The following is a 20078-nucleotide window of genomic DNA, read 5'->3' on the forward strand; positions in this document are numbered from 1 at the left end:
CAATGCCTTTCAAAGATTTAGGTGAAGAACTGAAAAAATAATATTTTTGGTTGATGCTAAAGAGAAATGTATTGATCTGCCCTGAATTTCTGCCAAGCTACCAAGCCAGGGATACACTCTTTTGAGTCAACCTTTAATGATTATAAGCCGGGGATGGTTTGACACTTTCTCTCAAAGACACACAGTCCTTTGACCTCTGAGCAAAATGCTTTAGAACTACATCCTGGTACTAAGTCTTGATTCACGTGGGCCCCAAACTTCTGTAGTTCCTGAGAAGAACTTCTAAAGCCTTTATGTAGTGTTGGCTATAAAACCGATATCCTAACCTTAGAGGTGGCCCAAAAGTGCTTTCTTTTCAAAGAAACCTTTGTCCCATAGGCAGGATGACAAATCCTAATACGTTTCCAGCTGCCCCTGTCCAGCTTCACAGACCACTTTGTAGTGTACAAGTTGTAGACCAGAGACATGATGACTTTAATGTACGGAGACATGTACACACATGGACTCCATTATTTTGGTGTTCCAAAAGAAACACAGGATTTTCGTGCTAGCCTACTTTCAAACCCTAGTTCAAAGTTACATCTATGAAGACTGCCCTTGTACCCCTAGAAAGAACCTCTTTCTTTCCCCCAGGACCTCTCTCTAGTCTTTGTCACTCTGTATTATAATTTTCATTTCTGAACCCCTCTAGAGCATGTGCTTCTTGCCAGTGGTGGCTGTTTCAGCTTCGGTCTTGGGCTAGTTCACACACTTGGTGAGGATTAGCTTAGTGTACACAGGTGGCCTCGAAGACAAAGTCACTGTTCTCAGAGTCCTCTGTGCAGCCCTGCCCCACTCACTTGGCATCCTCCAGGTTCTCAGTGCTCCGGATGGTGTCGTCTTCATACTTGGTTCTCCACTTCACCATTTCCCCATTGTCTTTGAACAGGGCCCGGAGCAGCTCAGCCTTGGCCTCTTGCTCTTCCTGGTACTGCTCTCATAGGAGGTCACAGTCACGCTTGGCCGATTTCACGGCCTGGGCCAGGGCACTCTGTGACTGTAGGGGACACAACACACGTTACAAAAAAGGCACCACGGCCATTAACAAATGATGAAAGGCTTGGAGGTGACATCATCTTTTTAGATAAGGTTAATAACCACCTGTCACAAGTGCAAGCTGAATCTGAACCTCGTAAGATGATACCAGGGAGAGAATTTGGGACAAGAAGAGAAAGGAGAGAGTATCTAATTGCTGCCGTTAAACAAGGAAGAGTGTTCTATTTAGGGAAATGCCAGCCTGACTATGTGGGCTTCAACAATAGACAGGCCTGGAGTTCTAGAAATAGTGCAGAATGCAAAGGCAGCAAGAAGAACACTCACCGTCATTTAGGTAATAAGCTTTATATTTAGCAATATACAAGAGTTAGATCTTGTTTGGACTAGGAAGGACCAATGAGTTTTGTCTAGCTTTTTCATTCTATTCGTAAGGAAAACAAAACCTTTTATTTCACATGTAAATCCCTAAAAACTTTAAAACTTTAAAGCAGTACTATCCAATAGAACTTTCCATAGTGATGAAAATATTCTATATGTACACGGCCAATATGGTAAACACTAGCCACGTGGCTGTTAAACACTCAAAATGTGCCCAAAACAAGGTCAAATGCAGTCAAAACTGAATTTAAAATTTATTTAATTTTAATTAATGTCCATTTAAATTCAGGTAGCCACCTGTAGTGTAGTAGTGGCTACTGTATTTACTGGACAGTTGAGCTCAGTTTAATGACTATTGCTGGCACATAAGGGGTGGTCTGGTTAACCTAGCAACCTCATTCCCAAGAGATAACCTAGTCTAGTGTGAAGAACCAGGGTCGCTGCCAGTCCTCATGGGTCCTTAATGCAAATTAAGAAACAGCATCTTCTTAGGTAGATGCAGCTCTGAAAGCACAAGGCTTGGTTAATGGCAGCCTCAGGCAGACACCTTTGGGCAGTGAATGAGGAGCGATAATACATAGCGACCCTAAGAAGGACACAGGCTTTGGAATCTGGGAAACTTGGCTTCAAATTGCTACCCTTCCTCTTATTTAATATATATTTATTGAGTGCCTGTTCTAAGCAATAGTGTTAACTGAAGTAAAAGAGATGGAGACAAAGCCTTTGTCCAACAGAGCTAAAAGGAGTAAGAGGATATAGAAAACAAACATGTACAAAAATTACTAAATAACATTGCTGACGGCACTGAGAACATAAAACAGATTGACATGATAAGGAATGTTTGGTTCTTTCTCATCATCCCCCAAAGGCCTTGGGGAAGGGCCTTCAAACAGTGGGAACAGCAGCTACAAACATCCTAAGGCCTGAATGATGGCAGCTTGTATAAGGGGCAGCAAGGAGGCCAAGGTGACTGGAGGGGAGTAAATGACAGAGGCAGCTGTGGAAGGTAAGGTCACCAAAGGAGGCTGGAGCCAAGAAAGGGGGCCTTGTATGCCAGTTGGAAGCCACTGGGAAGTCAGCCAGAGAGATCTTCTAAACTATAAATCTAGTCATTTCACAACCTGCTAAACTTCCTTCACAGTATACTACCAGCTGTATGACCTTGGATGAGGTGTCTTCTCAAAGCCTTGGTTACTTCATGTAAAAAAGTATAATTCTACCAGTTTCATAGGACTTATATATGAAGGTTTATATGGCATGAGAGAAGCGTCTGGCATGAGAGAAGCGTCTAGCATGATGTCTGATGCACAAATCATGACAGTAATTTGAAAATGTACATATGATATAGAAAATAAGGAGAGTGGAAGGAATAAAATAAAACATTTAAAAACTGAAGTCTGAAGAGTTGCAGTGAGGTTATATACAAGTGAAGTCCTTTGGGGTCTTAGTAAGAAAGAGGCCTTGAATATGAACTAAGAACGGACTTGAATACCAGGGCTCAAAAATCCATCTCTCATCTTAGTCACTATGCTTTAACATTAAAGAACCACTTTCACTGTGGTCACCTGCAAGCAACATTATATATTCTCTTGGGAAGAAATGACTAATAATGACTAATATTTATAATATATTGACAATTGGAAAATAATATTGAGCTAATCCAGCCCCATTCATTTTATCCTGCTCTTTTATTTAATTCCACTTCTTTGTGCAATTCAGAATCAAAGACCCATAAAGAACTTTGCCGACTTTCTGTTCTAGCAATAATGCAAAATGGAAACACATACTTTGTTTGCTCTAAATCTGACAAACTAGAGAAGTGATCTAAATTACTGAGGATGTTCCTTCAGTGATCAGAGTCTTTCCTGGCGTGTATAAGATCCAACACATCTTTTTCCATAACTTCTAGGGCACTTTCCCCCCTTCCTCTATATGAGAAGATATTCAGGCTGACCTAGCAAGCACTATTTTTTTTTTTTAACATACAGTTAAGCTCCTGGTGACAAATAATAGATGCATGACTTTGGTCTCTTCTGCCAATTGCCATTTCAGGTCTTGAATCTGCAGAGTGAAGGTAATCTTTTCCCTGGAAAGTTGGTTTATCAGAGCTTCCTTTTCTTCTAGCCTTTTTAGGAACTCACCTACAAAAAGATTTCACAAAATAAGTCAATCATGGTCTTCTTATCTACTGCCTCTCCCACTTAACTTGTTGGCTTAAGAGCAACTAACATGATCCACATATTTTTGATATTTATAAAGAGTCAAGGGTCCAGTTATCAGCAAACCATGGCAATGATCCTTTCCAGAACTCTCGAGAGTGAGCTACCATTTACTGAGAATCTTCCATAGAGCAAGTACTTTATATATATTATCTAGTTTAATTCTCATAGCTACTTGATAACATAGGTATTATGTTACCCATTTTTCAGAAGGGAAAATATGGCAACTGACTTAAATGTGATTGAGACACAAACCTGGTTACTAGCTATGCAATGGACGTAGATTCAAGTTAAGCTCCTAATCCTGAGGAATGCATTCTTTCTTCTGTGCCATGCTCCCTTGTTTACTATGTGTGGCTCTACAAATTTCTGACCATATGATTTTTAGATAAGTACAACTTCTTTGCCTCATTTGTAAATTGAGGATGGCGATAAAATATTGTTAATGAAAATTAAATGAGTGTGAATGTACTTTGTAGACTGACTTGCTAAATAAATATTAGAAATCTTCATTAAATGGTACAGAATGTGACCAAGAGAAGGGTAAATTTTATTTCACTCTAGTCTACTTTCCAGCTTAGCTTATTTCATTAATGATAGGTGAGAAATGCCTTGGTTATTAGAAATGGTATTAAAGCAGAGCCAATCCTGAGCAAAGGCAGTTACTTCTATTATGCAATTAGTGCAATAATAAAAGCCCCAAATATTTATGATTCCCACCCCTCTTGCTACAAACAAGTTTTAAAACTCTCAACATTATAAGAGTGTTTGGGTTAAAATGGCAATTCCCTAACTTTTTGGTCTCAGGAACACTTTATATGCTTAAAAATTTTTGAGGACCCCACAGAGATTTTGTTTATATGAGTTTTATATTAACAGGGTATTCGAAATTAAAAGAGAAATTTAAGGTATGTATTTACTCATTTTAACATAATAAAAAGCTTAATGACATGTTAACAGAAGCAACGATTTTTAGAGGGAAAACTGTTCCAAAACAAACAAAAAATTAGTGAGAAAAATAAGCTTATTTTATATTTTTAAAAATCTCTGGCTTAATAAAAGTCAGCTGGTTGAAGAATCCAACTGTTCTGGTTGAAGCATATACAGAAATCCAGCCTCTCACAGATAAGTAGTTAGAAAAGGGAGATGTGTTTTCATAGTCTTTTCAGATAATTGTGACTATTGTTTGATACTGTACCAAAACTCAACAAATAGAAGTTTCTTAAGGGTTAATGGTATAATCCATATAAATGAATTTTTTATTCTGTTACATTAAACTTCATGCATCTGTCTTAAACTTTGAATGGATCTTTTACCTACATATGATTTTGCAACATCAAGCAGTGTTGATTTGAAAAGTATACGTTTACTGAATTATGCAGATTTTCCAAATGTTAACACATTTCATCACAGAATATTAAAAAAATCATATTTGTTAACATCACCACTTATCTCATAAGAAAAGCCTTTAAGGTTCAGCTCAAGATGGGGGAGTTAGAAGATCCTGAGTTCATCTCCTCCCATGGACACACCAAAACTACAACTACATATAGAACAACTATCTCTGAGAACAACCTAAAGACTAGCAGAACAGATTTTCTACAACTAAGGCTATAAAGAAAAGGCCATGTGGGGAATGGGTAAGAGGGCAGAGACGTGGTCTAATCAGAGCCCACACCCCCGATAAGGCAACTAATAAGTGGGAGGGATATCACAACTGTGGAGGTCCCCGCTGGGGCGTGAGGAGTCCAAGCCCCACATCATGCTCCCCAGCCCAGGGTTCTTGCACCGGGAAGACAAGCCTCCATAATGTCTGGCTTTGAAAACCAGTGGGGCTTAGGGCCGGGAGAGCCAGAGGACTGTGGGAAACTGCAGACAATGCTTGTATACAAACTCACTTGCTCCTGGTCCCAATAGAGAGGCAACAGCTTGCAAAACACCTGAGTCATACAAGAAGGAAATTCATTGACTAATATTAGGACATGTTTTAGAGGGGCAGGGATCTGGCAGAACTTTATCCAGTGGCAGAAGCACTTGTGGGCACCTTTTTATTTTTATTTTTTTTAACTCTTCTGCCACCTAGCTGGCTGGCCCAGGACTGGTGGGCACCATTTCTGTTACCTTCAATCAACCTAGCTAACACAGTGTACCCTGCCCCAACATTCCCTTGAGGACCCACCTTGGAAGGCCCCTCAAAAGCCACCCCATGCCCACTCCATCAGGCAGGTGGCATGAGCCGGCACTGGTACCCCTCCAAATTGGCTCTTACCCCATCCAACCTGGTGAGCCACCTTGGCCAGCATCAGCACCCCCTCCAAGAAGCTCCCACTTGGGGATCAGCGTCACCCACAGCACACCTACAGCAGTCACAACCAAGCTATGCAGCCAGCCAGGTCTGGGGCCAGCCCCCTCCACCAGTGTGCCCACAGCAATTGTGGCCCAACCACAATAAGAGGGTGCATGAAGCCCAAACAGGGGAAACCCTGGGAAAAACTGGCTCTGGTGACCATGGGGAATTGTGCCACACATAAGGCCACTCTCTCAAGACTAGGATATGGAGCTGATCTACCTAATACATAGAAACAAACACAAAGAGTTAGGCAGAGCAAGGAGACAAAGGAATACTTTCCAAATGAAAGAACAAGACAAAACTCCAGAAGAAGAACTAAACAGAATGGATTTATCAGAAAAGAATTCAAAGTAATACTCACAAAGATGCTTACCAAACTTAGGAGAAGAAGGGGTGAACTCAGTGAGAACTTCAACAAAAATATAGAAAATATAAAAAAGAACCAATCAGAACTGAAGATTACAGTGACTGAAATGAGAACACATTAAGGGAATCAACAGCAGATTAAAAGATCCCAAAGAACAGATTAGCAATCTGGAAGATGAGGTATTGGAAATCACCCAATCATAACAGCAAAAAAGAAATCTCTCTTTTTAAGAGAGATTAGTTTAAGGGACCTCTGGGACAACATCAGGCATTCTAACATTTGTGCTATAGAGGTCCCAGAAGGAGGAGAGAGAGAGAGAGAAAGACACAGAGAGAGACAGAGAACATATAGAGGGAAAATACCTCAACATAATAAAGGCCATCTATGACAAAAGCGCAGCTAACATAATACTCAATGGTGAAAACTCAATGGTGAAGATGGATCAAAGATCAGGAAGAAAACAAGGATATTCATTTTTGCCACTTTTATTCTACACAGTACTGGAAGTCCTAGCCATAGCAATCAGAAAAGAAAAAGAGATGAAGACATCTAAACTGGAAAGGAAGAAATAAAACTGTCACTATTTGCAGATGATATGACACTATACGTAGAAAACCCTAAAGACTCCATCAAAAAACTATTAGAACTAATAAACAAATTCAATAAATTTGCAGGATACAATATCAATATACAGAATCGGTTACAATTCTGTACACTAATAACAAACTATCAGAAAGAGAAATGAAGAAAACAATTCCATTTACAATTGCATCAAAATGAATAAAATACCTAGGATTAAATTTAACCAAGGAGGTGAAAGACCTGTACTTGGAAAACTATAAGACACTGATGAAAGAAACTGAAGATACAAGTAAATGGAAAGATATTCTATGTTCATAGATTGGAAGAATTAGTATTGCTAAAATATTCCTACCCAAAGCAATCTACAGATTCAATGCAACCCCTATCAAAATACGTTTTTGGCATTTTTCACAAAACTAGAACAAATAACCCTAAAATTTGTATAGAACCACAGAAGACCCAGAATAGCCAAAGCAATCATGAGAAAGAACAAAGCTGGAGGTATCACACTCCTTGATTTCAAACTATGCTACAAAGCTACAGTAATCAAAACTTTATGATACTAGTACAAAAATAGACATATAGTTCGATGGAACAGAATAGAGAGCCCAGAAATAAACCCGCACTTATATGGGCAGTTAATTTATAACTATGGAGCCAAGAACATACAGTGGGGAAAAGACAGTCTTCAATAAATGGTGTTGGGAAAACTGGAAGCTAAATGAAAGGAATCAAAATGGACTATTTTCTCACACCATGCACAAAAATAAATTCAAAATGACTTAAAGACTTAAATGTAAGACCTGAAACTATAAAACTTCTAGAAGAAAACATAGACTGTTTACTTTTTGACACTGGTCTCAGCAATATGCTTTTGTATCTCTTTCCTCAGGCAAGGGAAACAAAAGTAAAAATAAACTAATGGGACCTAATCAAACTAAAAAGCTTTGGCACAGCAAAGGAAACCATCACAAAACGAAAAGACAACCTACTGAATGGGAGAAGATATTTGTAAATGATATATACAATAAGGGGTTAATATCTAAAATATACAGAGAATTCACACAACTCAATATCAACAAAACAAAAGATCTGATTTAAAAATGGGCAGAGGGGGGCTTCCCTGGTGGCGCAGTGGTTGAGAGTCCACCTGCCGATGCAGGGGACGCAGGTTTGTGCCCCTGTCCGGGAGGATTCCACATGCCACGGAGTGGCTGGGCCCGTGAGCCATGGCCACTGGGCCTGCGCGTCCGGAGCCTGTGCTCCGTAGCAGGAGAGGCCACGACAGTGAGAGGCCCGTGTAACAAAAAAATAAAAAATACAAAAATAAAAATAAAAAAATAACACTGGGCAGAGGACCTGAGTATACATTTTTTCCCCCAGGGAAGACATTCAAATGGCCAACAGACCCATGAAAAGATGCTCAACATCACTAATCATCAGGGAAATGCAAATCAAAAGCACAATGAGATATCACTTCACACCTGTCAGAATGGATACATCAAAAAGACAACAAATAGCAAGTGTTGGTGAGAATGTGGAGAAAAGGGAGCCCTCATGCACTGCTGATGAGACTGTAAGTTGGTGCAACCACTATGGAAACAGTATGGTGGCTCCTTAAAAACTTAAAAAAAATTTAAAACCTTATACAATCCATCAGTTCCACCTCTAGATACTTACTGGAAGAAAATAAAAACACTAATTTGAAAAGATATGTGCACCCCTATATCCATAGCATCATTATTTATAATAGCCAAGATATGGAAGCAACCTAAGTTGTCTTTCAATAGATAAATAATGAAGATGTAGTGTGCATGTGTGTGTGTGTGTGTATGCAATAGAATATTACTCAGCCATAAAAAATAGTGAAATTATGTCATTTGCAATAACATGGATGGGCCTAGAGGGTATTATGCTAAATAAAATAAATCAGAAAAACAAAGACAAATACCATATTATTTCACTAATATGTGGAATCTAAAAAAAAAGGAACAAACAAAACAATACAGAAACAGACTCATAGATACAGAGAGCAAAGTGGTGGTTGCCAGAGGGGAAGGTGGTGGGAGGGTTAAGTGAAACAGGTGAAGGGGATTAAGAGGTACAAACTTCTTATTTTAATTATAAAATAGGTAAGTCATGGGGACATGATGTACAGTATAGGGAATATAGTCAATGGTACTGAAATAACTTTGTATGGTGACAGATGGTTACTAGACTTATTGTGGTGAGCAATTTGAAATATAAATAAATGTTGAATCACTATGTTATATACTTGAAACTAATATCATATTGTACGTCAACTATATTTCAATAAAAAAGGAAGAAAAAAGAAAAGTCTTCAAGAATTGAGAGCCATCAAGCTTATGATGGTAGCTACCTGTTTTCCGAAATCTAATTTTTACCTAAAAGCTCCACTTTTATTATTGGCAACAAATATTGTCAGCTGTTTTCCTTGTAGTGACAGGCTCACTTTGTTCATTTTTGAGAAAATATCTGTAATATCTAAGTCTGAATAAGCATAGTTTGTCAAATGTTCTTTCAAGTAAATATGATTCTTCCTGAAAAGATTGCTAGTTCAACTCAGAACTTGCACAATCACGCATCCTACTTCAGTATGAAATGGAAGTGCTTTATGCGTACTTTTTGTTTTGTCACACAGAATATTAAAAAGATATATACTGGGGGTTGAGATGTAGTATAATTAATTTTTACTGTTTCATTAAAGACATTCTTAAGTAAAACTGACTTTTTTTATTTTAAACTGTTGAGTATGTACCAGCGAATACAATGATTAATACTATAGTGTGGTGCTACTTCCTCGGCTTGTGATAAGGCTCCAGCAGTTTTGTTTTGTTTTGTTTTTTGCGGTACGCGGGCCTCTCACTGTTGTGGCCTCTCCCGTTGCGGAGCACAGGCTCCAGACGGGCAGGCTCAGCAGCCATGGCTCACGGGCCCAGCCGCTCCGCGGCATGTGGGATCTTCCCGGACTGGGGCACGAACCCGTGTCCCCTGCATCGGCAGGCGGACTCTCAACCACTGCGCCACCAGGGAAGCCCGGCTCCAGCAGTTTTAATCGTCATTGCTTTTGCACCATCAATAACAGCGGCAAAAGAATTTAAAAAGTAAACAGAACCTTAGTATTAGAATGAAATAGTTCTAACCTCTTACTTAGTTCCCCTAAAAGAGCCTTGACAATTGCTGGGGTTGCATAGACCAAAATTGAGAAGCTCTGGGTAATACATCATATTTAAAAGTTTTCTGGGGAAATACCAATCCATTAGGGCAGCAGTCCCCAACCTTTTCTGCACCAGGGACTGGTTTCGTGGAAGATGATTTTTCCACTAACGGGGTTGGGGGGGATGGTTCAGGTGGTAATGCAAGCAATGGGAAGCGATGGGGAGCAGCAGATGAAGCTTCGCTCACTCGCCCACCACTCACCTCCTGCTGTGCAACCTGGTTCCTAACAGGCTGTGGACCGCAGCCCAAGGGTTAGGGACCCCTGCATTAGGGGGTTAAGACAAACATATCACATATTTTATAGAACTAGGACCCACTTAACATGGCTTAATTGATCACATTTACTATTGGTCTCCTTTGAAAGCAGAGTATAATCAGTGGACAGGCCAGGCCATGAGAAAGAAACTTTGGTGATAGTAGCAAAAAAAGCAGCAAAAAATCTGGAGCATAGACCTAGTGATAGGAGGGGAGGTTTGGATAGGTATATACCTAAAATTTAATTTGTACAAAAGCCAAAAGGTAAAGCTAAGAATAAAGGAGGAAACAAAAGGTACTGCATCCTAAGCAGAATTATCATCTCAGATCCACTTTCATTTCACTCACCCACCAATTGCCTCATCAAAAAAGTGAGTAGAAAATTAATGCCAATAGGTAGAGAGGTAGGCAATGCCTATGAAAAAACTTGTATACAATACTACCTTCAGAGCTGGACAAAAAGGTATACTCCAGCTTAGTCTCTGAACTGCACAGTCCCCATGCAGACTACATCCTAAATGGCACAGAAGATCAAATTGGGGGTTTTGTAATGAGGCCAAGTGTGATACACCCTGTCACCAGCATAAGAGTCCTACTTAGTGTCCCTGCTAGAATCCAAAACTCTTTCCTCTTCTAGATTTCCAGGTTTGTTATTTTGTCAGTTCATTTTAATTTAGCTTTGACTCTAGATTAACATCTAGAAACAGAAGTGTCCATAGGCAGAAGGATAAACGGTTTTCACTCTTGTTTTAAAGTGAGTGCCTCTGGGCATCAAGAACACATTGTTTATTTTCATTGACCTAGGATTTCTATCTTTGGGAATATATTACTAAAAATAATTCTAATTACAGACAAACAGCTAGCCACATGCTGTTCATAGCAGATAAGCAAGTTACAGGGCAAGACGAAGTAACCATGTCCATCTACTTGATGGATGTGAAGCATTCTTATAAGTGACTGAGTATGCAAGATACAAAAAAGCTCATGACAAACTGAAGAAGAAAAACCTCAAATAGATTGCCATCATGTAAAATATAGGAAAAAGATCTCATTAACAATAGTGGTTGACAGTTAAGAATAAGTCAACGGAACATTGTTCTACTTTCAATTGATCAAATGTTTGTGGATCTCCAATAAGTGGCAGGCATTGTTCTAGATGAATGACAAAAATCAGTGATCAAAAAAGAGACCCCTGCCCTTGTGTAGCTTACATTCTGGGAGGTGGAAACATGACAAACTTATTTATTATGTCAAGCATGTAGCTTCTTTGAAGCTACTGAATGCTATGAAAATAGAAGCACATGGAGAAAACTGGTTGAGAGCACTCAAATGTCACCTTCCCAACAAGGCCTATCCTGACTCCTCCCAGATCTATTTGATTAACCCTCATCTTTAAGTCTTTGCTGAATTAATAGGGTGGAAAGGAAATAGTCAGGGCAAGAGGAAATAGTCAGGGCAAGACTCTAGGGTGGGAGTGTGCATGGTATATTCAAAACACAGCAAAGAGGTCAAAGTGACCAAGGCAGAATGAGAGAAGAGAAAGTAGAAGAGGTCAGAGAGATAATGGGGCCCAAGTATCCGACCCTTGTAGGCCATTGTACAGACTATGGCTTTTTTTTTTTTTTTTTTTTTTTTTGTAGTACGCGGGCCTCTCACTGTTGTGCCCTCTCCCGTTGTGGAGCACAGGCTCCGGACGCGCAGGCTCAGCGGCCATGGCTCACAGGCCTAGCCGCCCCGTGGCATGTGGGATCTTCCCAGACCGGGGCACGAACCCATGTCCCCTGCATCGGCAGGCGGACTCTCAACCACTGCGCCACCAGGGAAGCCCCAGACTATGGCTTTTACTGAGTGTAAAAAAGAGGTGTGGGTTCATACTACCCGAGGCAATCTACAGATTCAATGTGATCCCTATCAAATTACCACTGGCATTTTTCACAGAACTAGAACAAAAAATTTTTTAATTTGTATGGAAACACAAAAGACCCTGAATAGCCAAAACAATTTTGAGAAAGAAGGACACGGCTGGAGGAATCATGCTCCTTGACTTCAGACTATACTACAAAGCTACAGTAATCAAAACAGTATGGTACTGGCACAAAAACAGACATATGGATCAATGAAGCAGGATAGAAAGCCCAGAAAAAAACACACACACTATGGTCAACTAATGTATGACAAAGAAGGCAAGAATATACAATGGAGAAAAGAGAGTCTCTTCAAGAAGTGGTGCTGGGAAAACTGGGCAGCTACATGTAAAAGAATGAAATCAGAACATTCTCTAACACCATACACAAAAATAAACTCAAAATTGATTAAAGACTTAAATGTAATACTGGATACTATAAAACTCCTAGAGGAAAACATAGGCAGAACACACTGTGACATAAATCACAGAAGTTTCTTTTTGCATCTGCCTCCTAGGGTAAAGGAAATAAAAAAAAATAAATTAATGGGACTTAATTAAACTTAAAAGCTTTTGCACAGCAAAGGAATCCAGAAACAGAGGAAAAAGACAACTCTCAGAATGGGAGAAAATATTTGCAAACAATGCAGCCCACGAGGTATTAATTTCCAAAATATACAAACAGCTCATACAGCTTAATATCAAAAAAATCAACAACCCAATCAAAAAATGGGCAGAAGACCTAAATAGACATTTCTCCAAAGACATACAGATGGCCAACAGGCACATGAAAAGATGCTCAGCTTCACTAATTATTAGAGAAATGCAAATGAAAACTACAATGAGGTATCATCTCACACCAGTCAGAACTGTCATCATCAAAAAGTTGATAAACAATTAATGCTGGAGAGGGTATGCAGAAAAGGGAACCCTCCTACACTGTTGGTGGGAATGTGAACTGGTGCAGCCACTATGGAGAACAGTATGGAGGTGTCTGAAAAACTAAAAAAAGAATTACCAGGCTTCCCTGGTGGCGCAGTGGTTGAGAGTCCACCTGCTGATGCAGGGGACGCGGGTTCATGCCCCGGTCCAGGAGGATCCCACATGCCGCGGAGTGGCTGGGCCCGTGAGCCATGGCCACTGAGCCTGTGCTCCACAATGGGAGAGGCCACAGCAGTGAGAGGCCTTTGTACCACAAAAAAAAAAAAAAAAAAAAAAAATTACCATATGATCCAGCAATTCCACTCCTGGCCATATATCTAGAGAAAACCAATGTTCATAGCAGCATTATTTACAATAGCCAAGACATGGAAACAACCTAAATGTCGATCCACAACTGAATGGGTAAAGAAGCTGTGATGTGTGTGTATATATATATGTGTGTATACATACACACACACACACACAATGGAATATTACTCGGCCATAAAAAAGAATGAAATAATGCCATTTGCAGCAACATGGATGGACCCAGAGATTATCATACTAAGTGAAGTAAGTCAGAAAGAGAAAGACAAATATCATATGATATCACTTATATGTGGAATTTAAAAAATGATACAAATGAACTTATTTACAAAACAAATAGTAGACTCACAGACATAGAAAACATAGAAAACAAACTTATGGTTACCAAAGGGGATAGCAGGGATGGGGGAGGGACATAAATTAGGAGTTTGGGATTAACATACACACACTACTATATATAAAATAGGTAAACAACAAGGACCTACTATATAGCACAGGGAACTCTACTCAGTATTTTGTAATAACCTACCATGCACAAGAATCTGAAAAAGAATACATATATATGCAGAACCGAATCACTTTGCTGTACACTTGAAAGCAAAACAACATTGTAAATTACCTATACCTCAATTTTTAAAAAAATTAAATAAATTTAAATATAGAAAAAGAGGTGTGGGCTCATTACTGAAAATTAGGAAAAATGCCTATTTCAATGAGGTAGATGTGATAAAGAGGCATGTCTGTAGACTGTGTGGACAGCCCCTACCATCCTTTGATCTTAAAAGTTGCTCCAGTCAACTGCATGTTGCATTCCCCCTTCATGGAAGAGACCTGGGCGGGGACTCCCAAGGTGGTACAGAGGTGATCCTTCCCAGACAAGAGCGTGTCTGTGGACAAGGTAACATCAAGGGCCTCATTTGTCCCCTAGAATTTTTAAATGCCCACTCAGGCTCAATAACTGTTTCACCATTTCAGTGGCCTCTCCACAAGTCTGCAGGACCGAGACTCATAAGTGAAGCAGCACTGAAAGTTCACTTGCCGTTTTCACTCCATAGCGTTGTTTGCTGTGCTGTCAGAACACTGGCCAACGGAGTCACTTCATCTAGTTTTGCATTTGCTTCATTCAAGTGCTCCTCATACAGACTACAGAGCTTCTCAGCGTTACCCTACGAGTTGAGAGGGAAAGACTGGACATGGTTTACAGAGACCATGCTGAATTCACTGCATACGGAAGGAGGGGAGGGGTGGTTCCTGGGACCCTTGGGCTCTCCTCTGCCCTGAAAGCCACAGCCAGCATTGGGAAACCATGTCTTCTAATTTAGGAAAGCACAATACACTCAGGGTCTGGGCCCCTCAGAGGCCCAAACTTTTCAGATTATAGGTATTAATGGAGAAATGACTCTTTGGGTATCAGGGACCCACCCTCTCTAGAATTCATTGCTTTTCTGAAGAAGAAAACGTGTCAGTGATGAAGTACATATTCACTTCCTGACATTGTATTATATATTTAACCGTCTTTGTTTCCTGCTAGAATATGTTTCATGAGGGTAGAGATTCCATCTAATCACAGATTATGCCTCCAGTGCCTTGAGTCGTGTCTAGCGCATATTAGAAGCTCAGTTAACAAGGGGGTAGGCTCAGAGGGAAGGGAAAGGGAAGATGAGAAGGGATGGAGGAGGAAGGAAGGGAATCCAAAGGGCTGACCAAGAAGGATAGGAGAAAGCAGATGGATCTGAGCTGCAGTAGCACAATAACAGAAATTTAAACTGTCAAAACAACTGGACCCTCCCGATCACTAAGGCTGCAGGCTCCTGATTACCCTGTTGAGCTAACATTTCAATCCTAAACTCTAACTTCTCAGAATTGGCTGTTCATGTTTGAAGAAATGGATATGCCATGTGGCCTTTGCACTTCTACCTGGTTTAAGTAACCAATCTAATCATCAGACTCTTGCCACACTCTGGAAACCAATGCCAATGACTATGAAACCCAATATTTTCAGGACGAAGAGCTGCCAAATGTAAGATGGTGCTATCCTCTTTACCTAGCTATAATTTGCATTCTCATTATTAATATGGTCAGAAGTCATAAAATGACACTGGTGGTACTATAGAACCACAGTTCTGTAGATTTCACATAGCTGTTTTGGTGTTTTGTTCTTTACATGTTTTAAATCACAATTCATAAAACAGCCCCATGAGACTTTCGTCTCTATAAAGAAATAGTACTATGGAAAAAGAAGGAAGAGGAGGGGGAGGGGGAGGGAAAGAAGGGGGAGGGACAACAACAACAAAGAAAGGATCACACCAATGGCATTCCAAGAAAATAGTGAAAACTGTGAAACCTGGTAGTGAGTCTAATAGTTTCAATGTTAAACTAATTTTTATGATATAGCAATGGCCAAGGACCAAAAACATTTCAAAGATGACACCAGGTTTGGTCCTCTGGGAAACTTCTGAATCAGCAAATATTGGAGCTCTTCTGCTGGAGCCTATGCTCTGTTGAAGACTGTTCTCTTTAAGCTTACCCTAATGACTATTTTAAACTCTTTATGAAAGACTCCTAGATTACATCTTATATTCCCAAGGCCAAATGTAGTGCTTGACACAAAATAGGCACTTAATAAATGTCTAGGACACTCAAAGTACTGCAGACTTTAGTGAGAGGTTGGACAACATACCCACCACAGTTTACTTAGAAGTCACCTTCAAGCTTTCCTTATAAACCCCAACCCCCAAATTTGTTTTTTTTTTAACTGACTGGGGATATTATCCACTGAGTAGCAAACAAGGGAAGAGGCAAATCAGCTGCCTGCCCATTTGGAGGCTGACAAGGAATAGTTCTATTCTCAAATGTTCCATAGCACACCCACGCTTGGTGGTGGTTATGAAACCAGAGCTGGCAAAGATTCAATGATCAGCTCTCTCTACAATGCCATCAGCATCAGGTAGTTTAGAGCACTGATAGCAAATGTCAGCCACACTCAATTACCCACATTCTCCACTTGCTACTAGAAGCTATAGTAGTGACACAGGTAACAGTTTTTAGATAGTCTGTAATTTCTAATATTTCGAATGTTGAATATGTTTGCTCCCACTTCTGAAAGTAATTTGATAGTCAAAGTTGGCACACTTGCTGTTTTCCTCACAATATTCCTCAAGAACTCAGATTGCCTCTGTTTTATAAATGAGAAAACAGAGTTAGAGAGGCTAAATACCTTGCCCAAATTCACACAGCTAGTGTGCACTGGGTTTAGGATTTGAACTGATAATTGCCTGTGCAGAGGCAAAAAAAAAAAAAAAAAGTCGGGCACTAGACACTAGATTCCTAAGCATCCATTGTATGACATAACAACAAAGGAAATGTTAAGGATTAATTGACTTAACGTCCTAGTTGTCTCAAATTGTCATGAATCCTGGGTCCCAGAAGAAACTGGATAAAAATATGATGACTCTGTGAACCATCTTTATTTTATGTTCTCTCCAATAATAAATGACCTATGAACTGGGGCCAAGAGGAACACAGCCAGATGGGAGAAATGCCAATTCTGCTTGTGGCCATGAGTGTGCTCTGCTACATACCTGTTTGCTGAGGGTAAAAGAATACAGATCTCTATAAGACAACTTAGTCAGCATTGTGGATATGGCAAGCAAAGGAGCCAGAGAATCCCCAGTTTTCAAGAGAAGCTGGCTAAGCACATCTGCAGAGTAGGCAGCCACTGGGCACACAGCAAAGACACTTGCCCTTAGGCACCACTTCAAATGGTAGTTATCCATGGGCATTGTTTACACTGGTATAGTGTTTTCAATTGAAAAAGTATTCTCATAAGCAGGATCTGCAAAAGACCATGAGATTGTTCATCTAAAGGTGGCCTGTATAGAGGTATAACATTCAAAGAGGTGGTACCTTCAAAAGAACTTCAAGTTTAAGCCTAAAGATAGACACTAAATTTTGATACCAAGAAGGAAAAGGTTAATGAAATAATGCACACTCATCCTAACGCTGGCTCTTAAAATGATGCATAAAACTGCTGCCTCCTAGAAATTCAGGAACCAATGGGAATTCAAAATAATCAAGATAATTGTGAGATTGCCTATAACTTCTAAATTGCCCTGGGCCTCTCTGTCAGCCTAATATACTTTCAAAAATGCTTCAGTTTCCACTGTGCCACTTTGTATTGGCATTTCTGGCATTATAAGTCAAGAAAAGATGAAGTAAACAATACAAGAGAAAGTCCAGCATAATGTATATGCCTATGAGGGTGAACAGAATCACTCTATCCCACCAACAAATATGTAAGGCAGAATGCAGTCACCCACAGATATACACAGGATTTGGAGCTGAGGCCCAGCTCTGCCGTAAAATTTTTGTGACCCTGGACAAATTGTTAAACCTATGAGCCATAGAATTCCCAAGAGGCATATGTAACAGATTAATGCTAGTAACTGAGTGTACAGATTACGGAAAGCATGTAGTAAACATGAGTAAAATAAGACCTAGCTTCTGCCTTAGAGATGTCTTCTATTGAAGCAAAGTGAAAAGACCATACAATGCAGCAGTAAAGGGGGACACCAAAAGTGCTACAAGAATTAAGAAACAGATAAAATTTTAATAAGAAAAGTTGAACTTGAGCATTCCAGGGAGACAATTTAGTTGGAAAAGCCATATTGGTGGGAAAGTGGATATTTGGCTGAAATAGAGGGTCCAGGAAACAAAGTACCAGAATCTAAAATAGTAAGGGCAAGTGGAGTCAGATCACAAGCCACAGGGTACCTTGAAGGGCACAAGTTTGGAGTTCACTCTGAAGCAGGGACATGATTCAATAAAGCCATCTCTTGAAATATTCATACAGACACTATTTAAAATAGATTGGAAAAAAACACTAAAAGCAAAAAAAAGATAATTTAGAAAACTACTGCAATAGTCCAGTTAAAAGATAATGAAAGTCATACATGTGAGTGGGAATGGAATGAAAAATTGCACGACAGTGCAGAATTGACCTGCTGTAATAATTGATTGGAAAGCCAAGAACAGAGAGGAAACAAATAATCAATTCTAGGCTTAGAGTCTGGGTGACGGAAGAAACAGGGTGCTGCTGGTAACAAAAATGTCCACAGGAAATATGTCAGCTTCAGGAGAAGGGGATAAGTTTGGTTTTAGACATGCTAATTTGAGGAAAGGGAGACATTACTGAATTTTGAAAGAACCAATTAAGAAAATACTATTAAGAGAGACCTTGAAGATGGTGGAGGAGTAAGACGTGGAGATCACCTTTCTCCCCACAAATACATCAGAAATACATCTACATGTGGAACAACTCCTACAGAACACCTACTGAACGCTGGCAGAAGACCTCAGACTTCCTAAAAGGAGAGAAACTCCCCACGTACCTGGGTAGGGCAAAAGAAAAAAGAAAAAACAGAGACAAAAGAATAGGGACGGGACCTGCACCAGTGGGAGGGAGCTGTGAAGGAAGAAAGGTTTCCACACACTAGGAAGCCCCTTCACGGGCGGAGACTGCGGGTGGCGGAGTGGGGAAGCTTCGGAGCCGCGGAGGAGAGCGCAGCAAGAGGGGTGCGGAGGGCAAAGCGTGGAGATACCCGCACAGAGGATCGGTGCCGACCGGCACTTACCAGACCTAGAGGCTTATCTGCTCACCAGTCAGGGCAGGCAGGGGCTGGGAGCCCAGGTTCTGGCTTCGGTTGGATCCCAGGGAGAGGACAGGGGCTGGCGGCGTGAACACAGCCTGAAGGGGGCTAGTGCACCACAGCTAGCCGGGAGTGTGTCCGGGAAAAATTCTGGAGCTGATGAAGAGGGAAGAGACTTTTTCTTCCCTCTTTGTTTCCTGGTGTGCGAGGAGAGGGGATTAGGAGCTCCGCTTACAGGAGCTCCAGAGACGGGTGCGAGCTGCGGCTAAAAGCGTGGAGCCCAGAGATGGGCAAGAAATGCTAAGGTCTTAGGCTGCTGCTGCCGCCACCAAGAAGCCTGTGTGCAACCACAGGTCACTATCCACACCTCCCCTCCCGGGAGCCTGTGCAGCCCACCACTGCCAGGGTCCCATGATCCACGGACAACTTCCCCGGGAGAAAACACAGTGCCTCAGACTGGTGCAACATCACGCCAGCCTCTGCCGCTGCAGGCTCGCCCCGCATCCGTACCCCTCCCACCCCCCAGCCTGAGCGAGCCAGAGCCCCCGAATCAGCTGCTCCTGTAACCCCGTCCTGTCTGAGTGAAGAACACACTCCCTCAGGAGACCTACATACAGAGATGGGGCCAATCCAAAGCTGAACCCCAGGAGCTGTGTGAACAAAGAGAAAGGGAAATCTCTCCCAGCAGCCTGAGGAGCAGCGGATTAAATCTCCACAATCAACTTGATGTACCCTGCATTTGTGGAATACCTGAATAGACAATGAATCATCCCAAAATTTAGGCGGTGGACTTCGGGAGCAACTGTAGACTTGGGGTTTGCTGTATGCAACTGACTGGTTTCTGGTTTTATGT

The 20078-nt window shown here is 40.8% G+C and overlaps 1 protein-coding gene across 1 annotated transcript in view; it reads right to left on the bottom strand.

The window, feature by feature from the left end:
• MYH15 (myosin heavy chain 15) overlaps positions 1-20078 on the bottom strand; it is a gene marked incomplete at both ends in the record, with an annotated part of 190996 nt that overhangs the window by 46531 nt on the left and 124387 nt on the right. Inside the window, 4 exon segments of the mRNA XM_081235333.1 lie at positions 840-976; positions 980-1036; positions 3436-3554; positions 14617-14743. Coding sequence (XP_081091459.1) covers positions 840-976; positions 980-1036; positions 3436-3554; positions 14617-14743 — 440 coding nt within the window.

The sequence above is a fragment of the Mesoplodon bidens genome, assembly GCF_964165515.1.
Source record: "Mesoplodon bidens genome assembly, chromosome: 5".
In the NCBI taxonomy this organism is placed as follows: Eukaryota; Metazoa; Chordata; class Mammalia; order Artiodactyla; family Ziphiidae; genus Mesoplodon; species Mesoplodon bidens.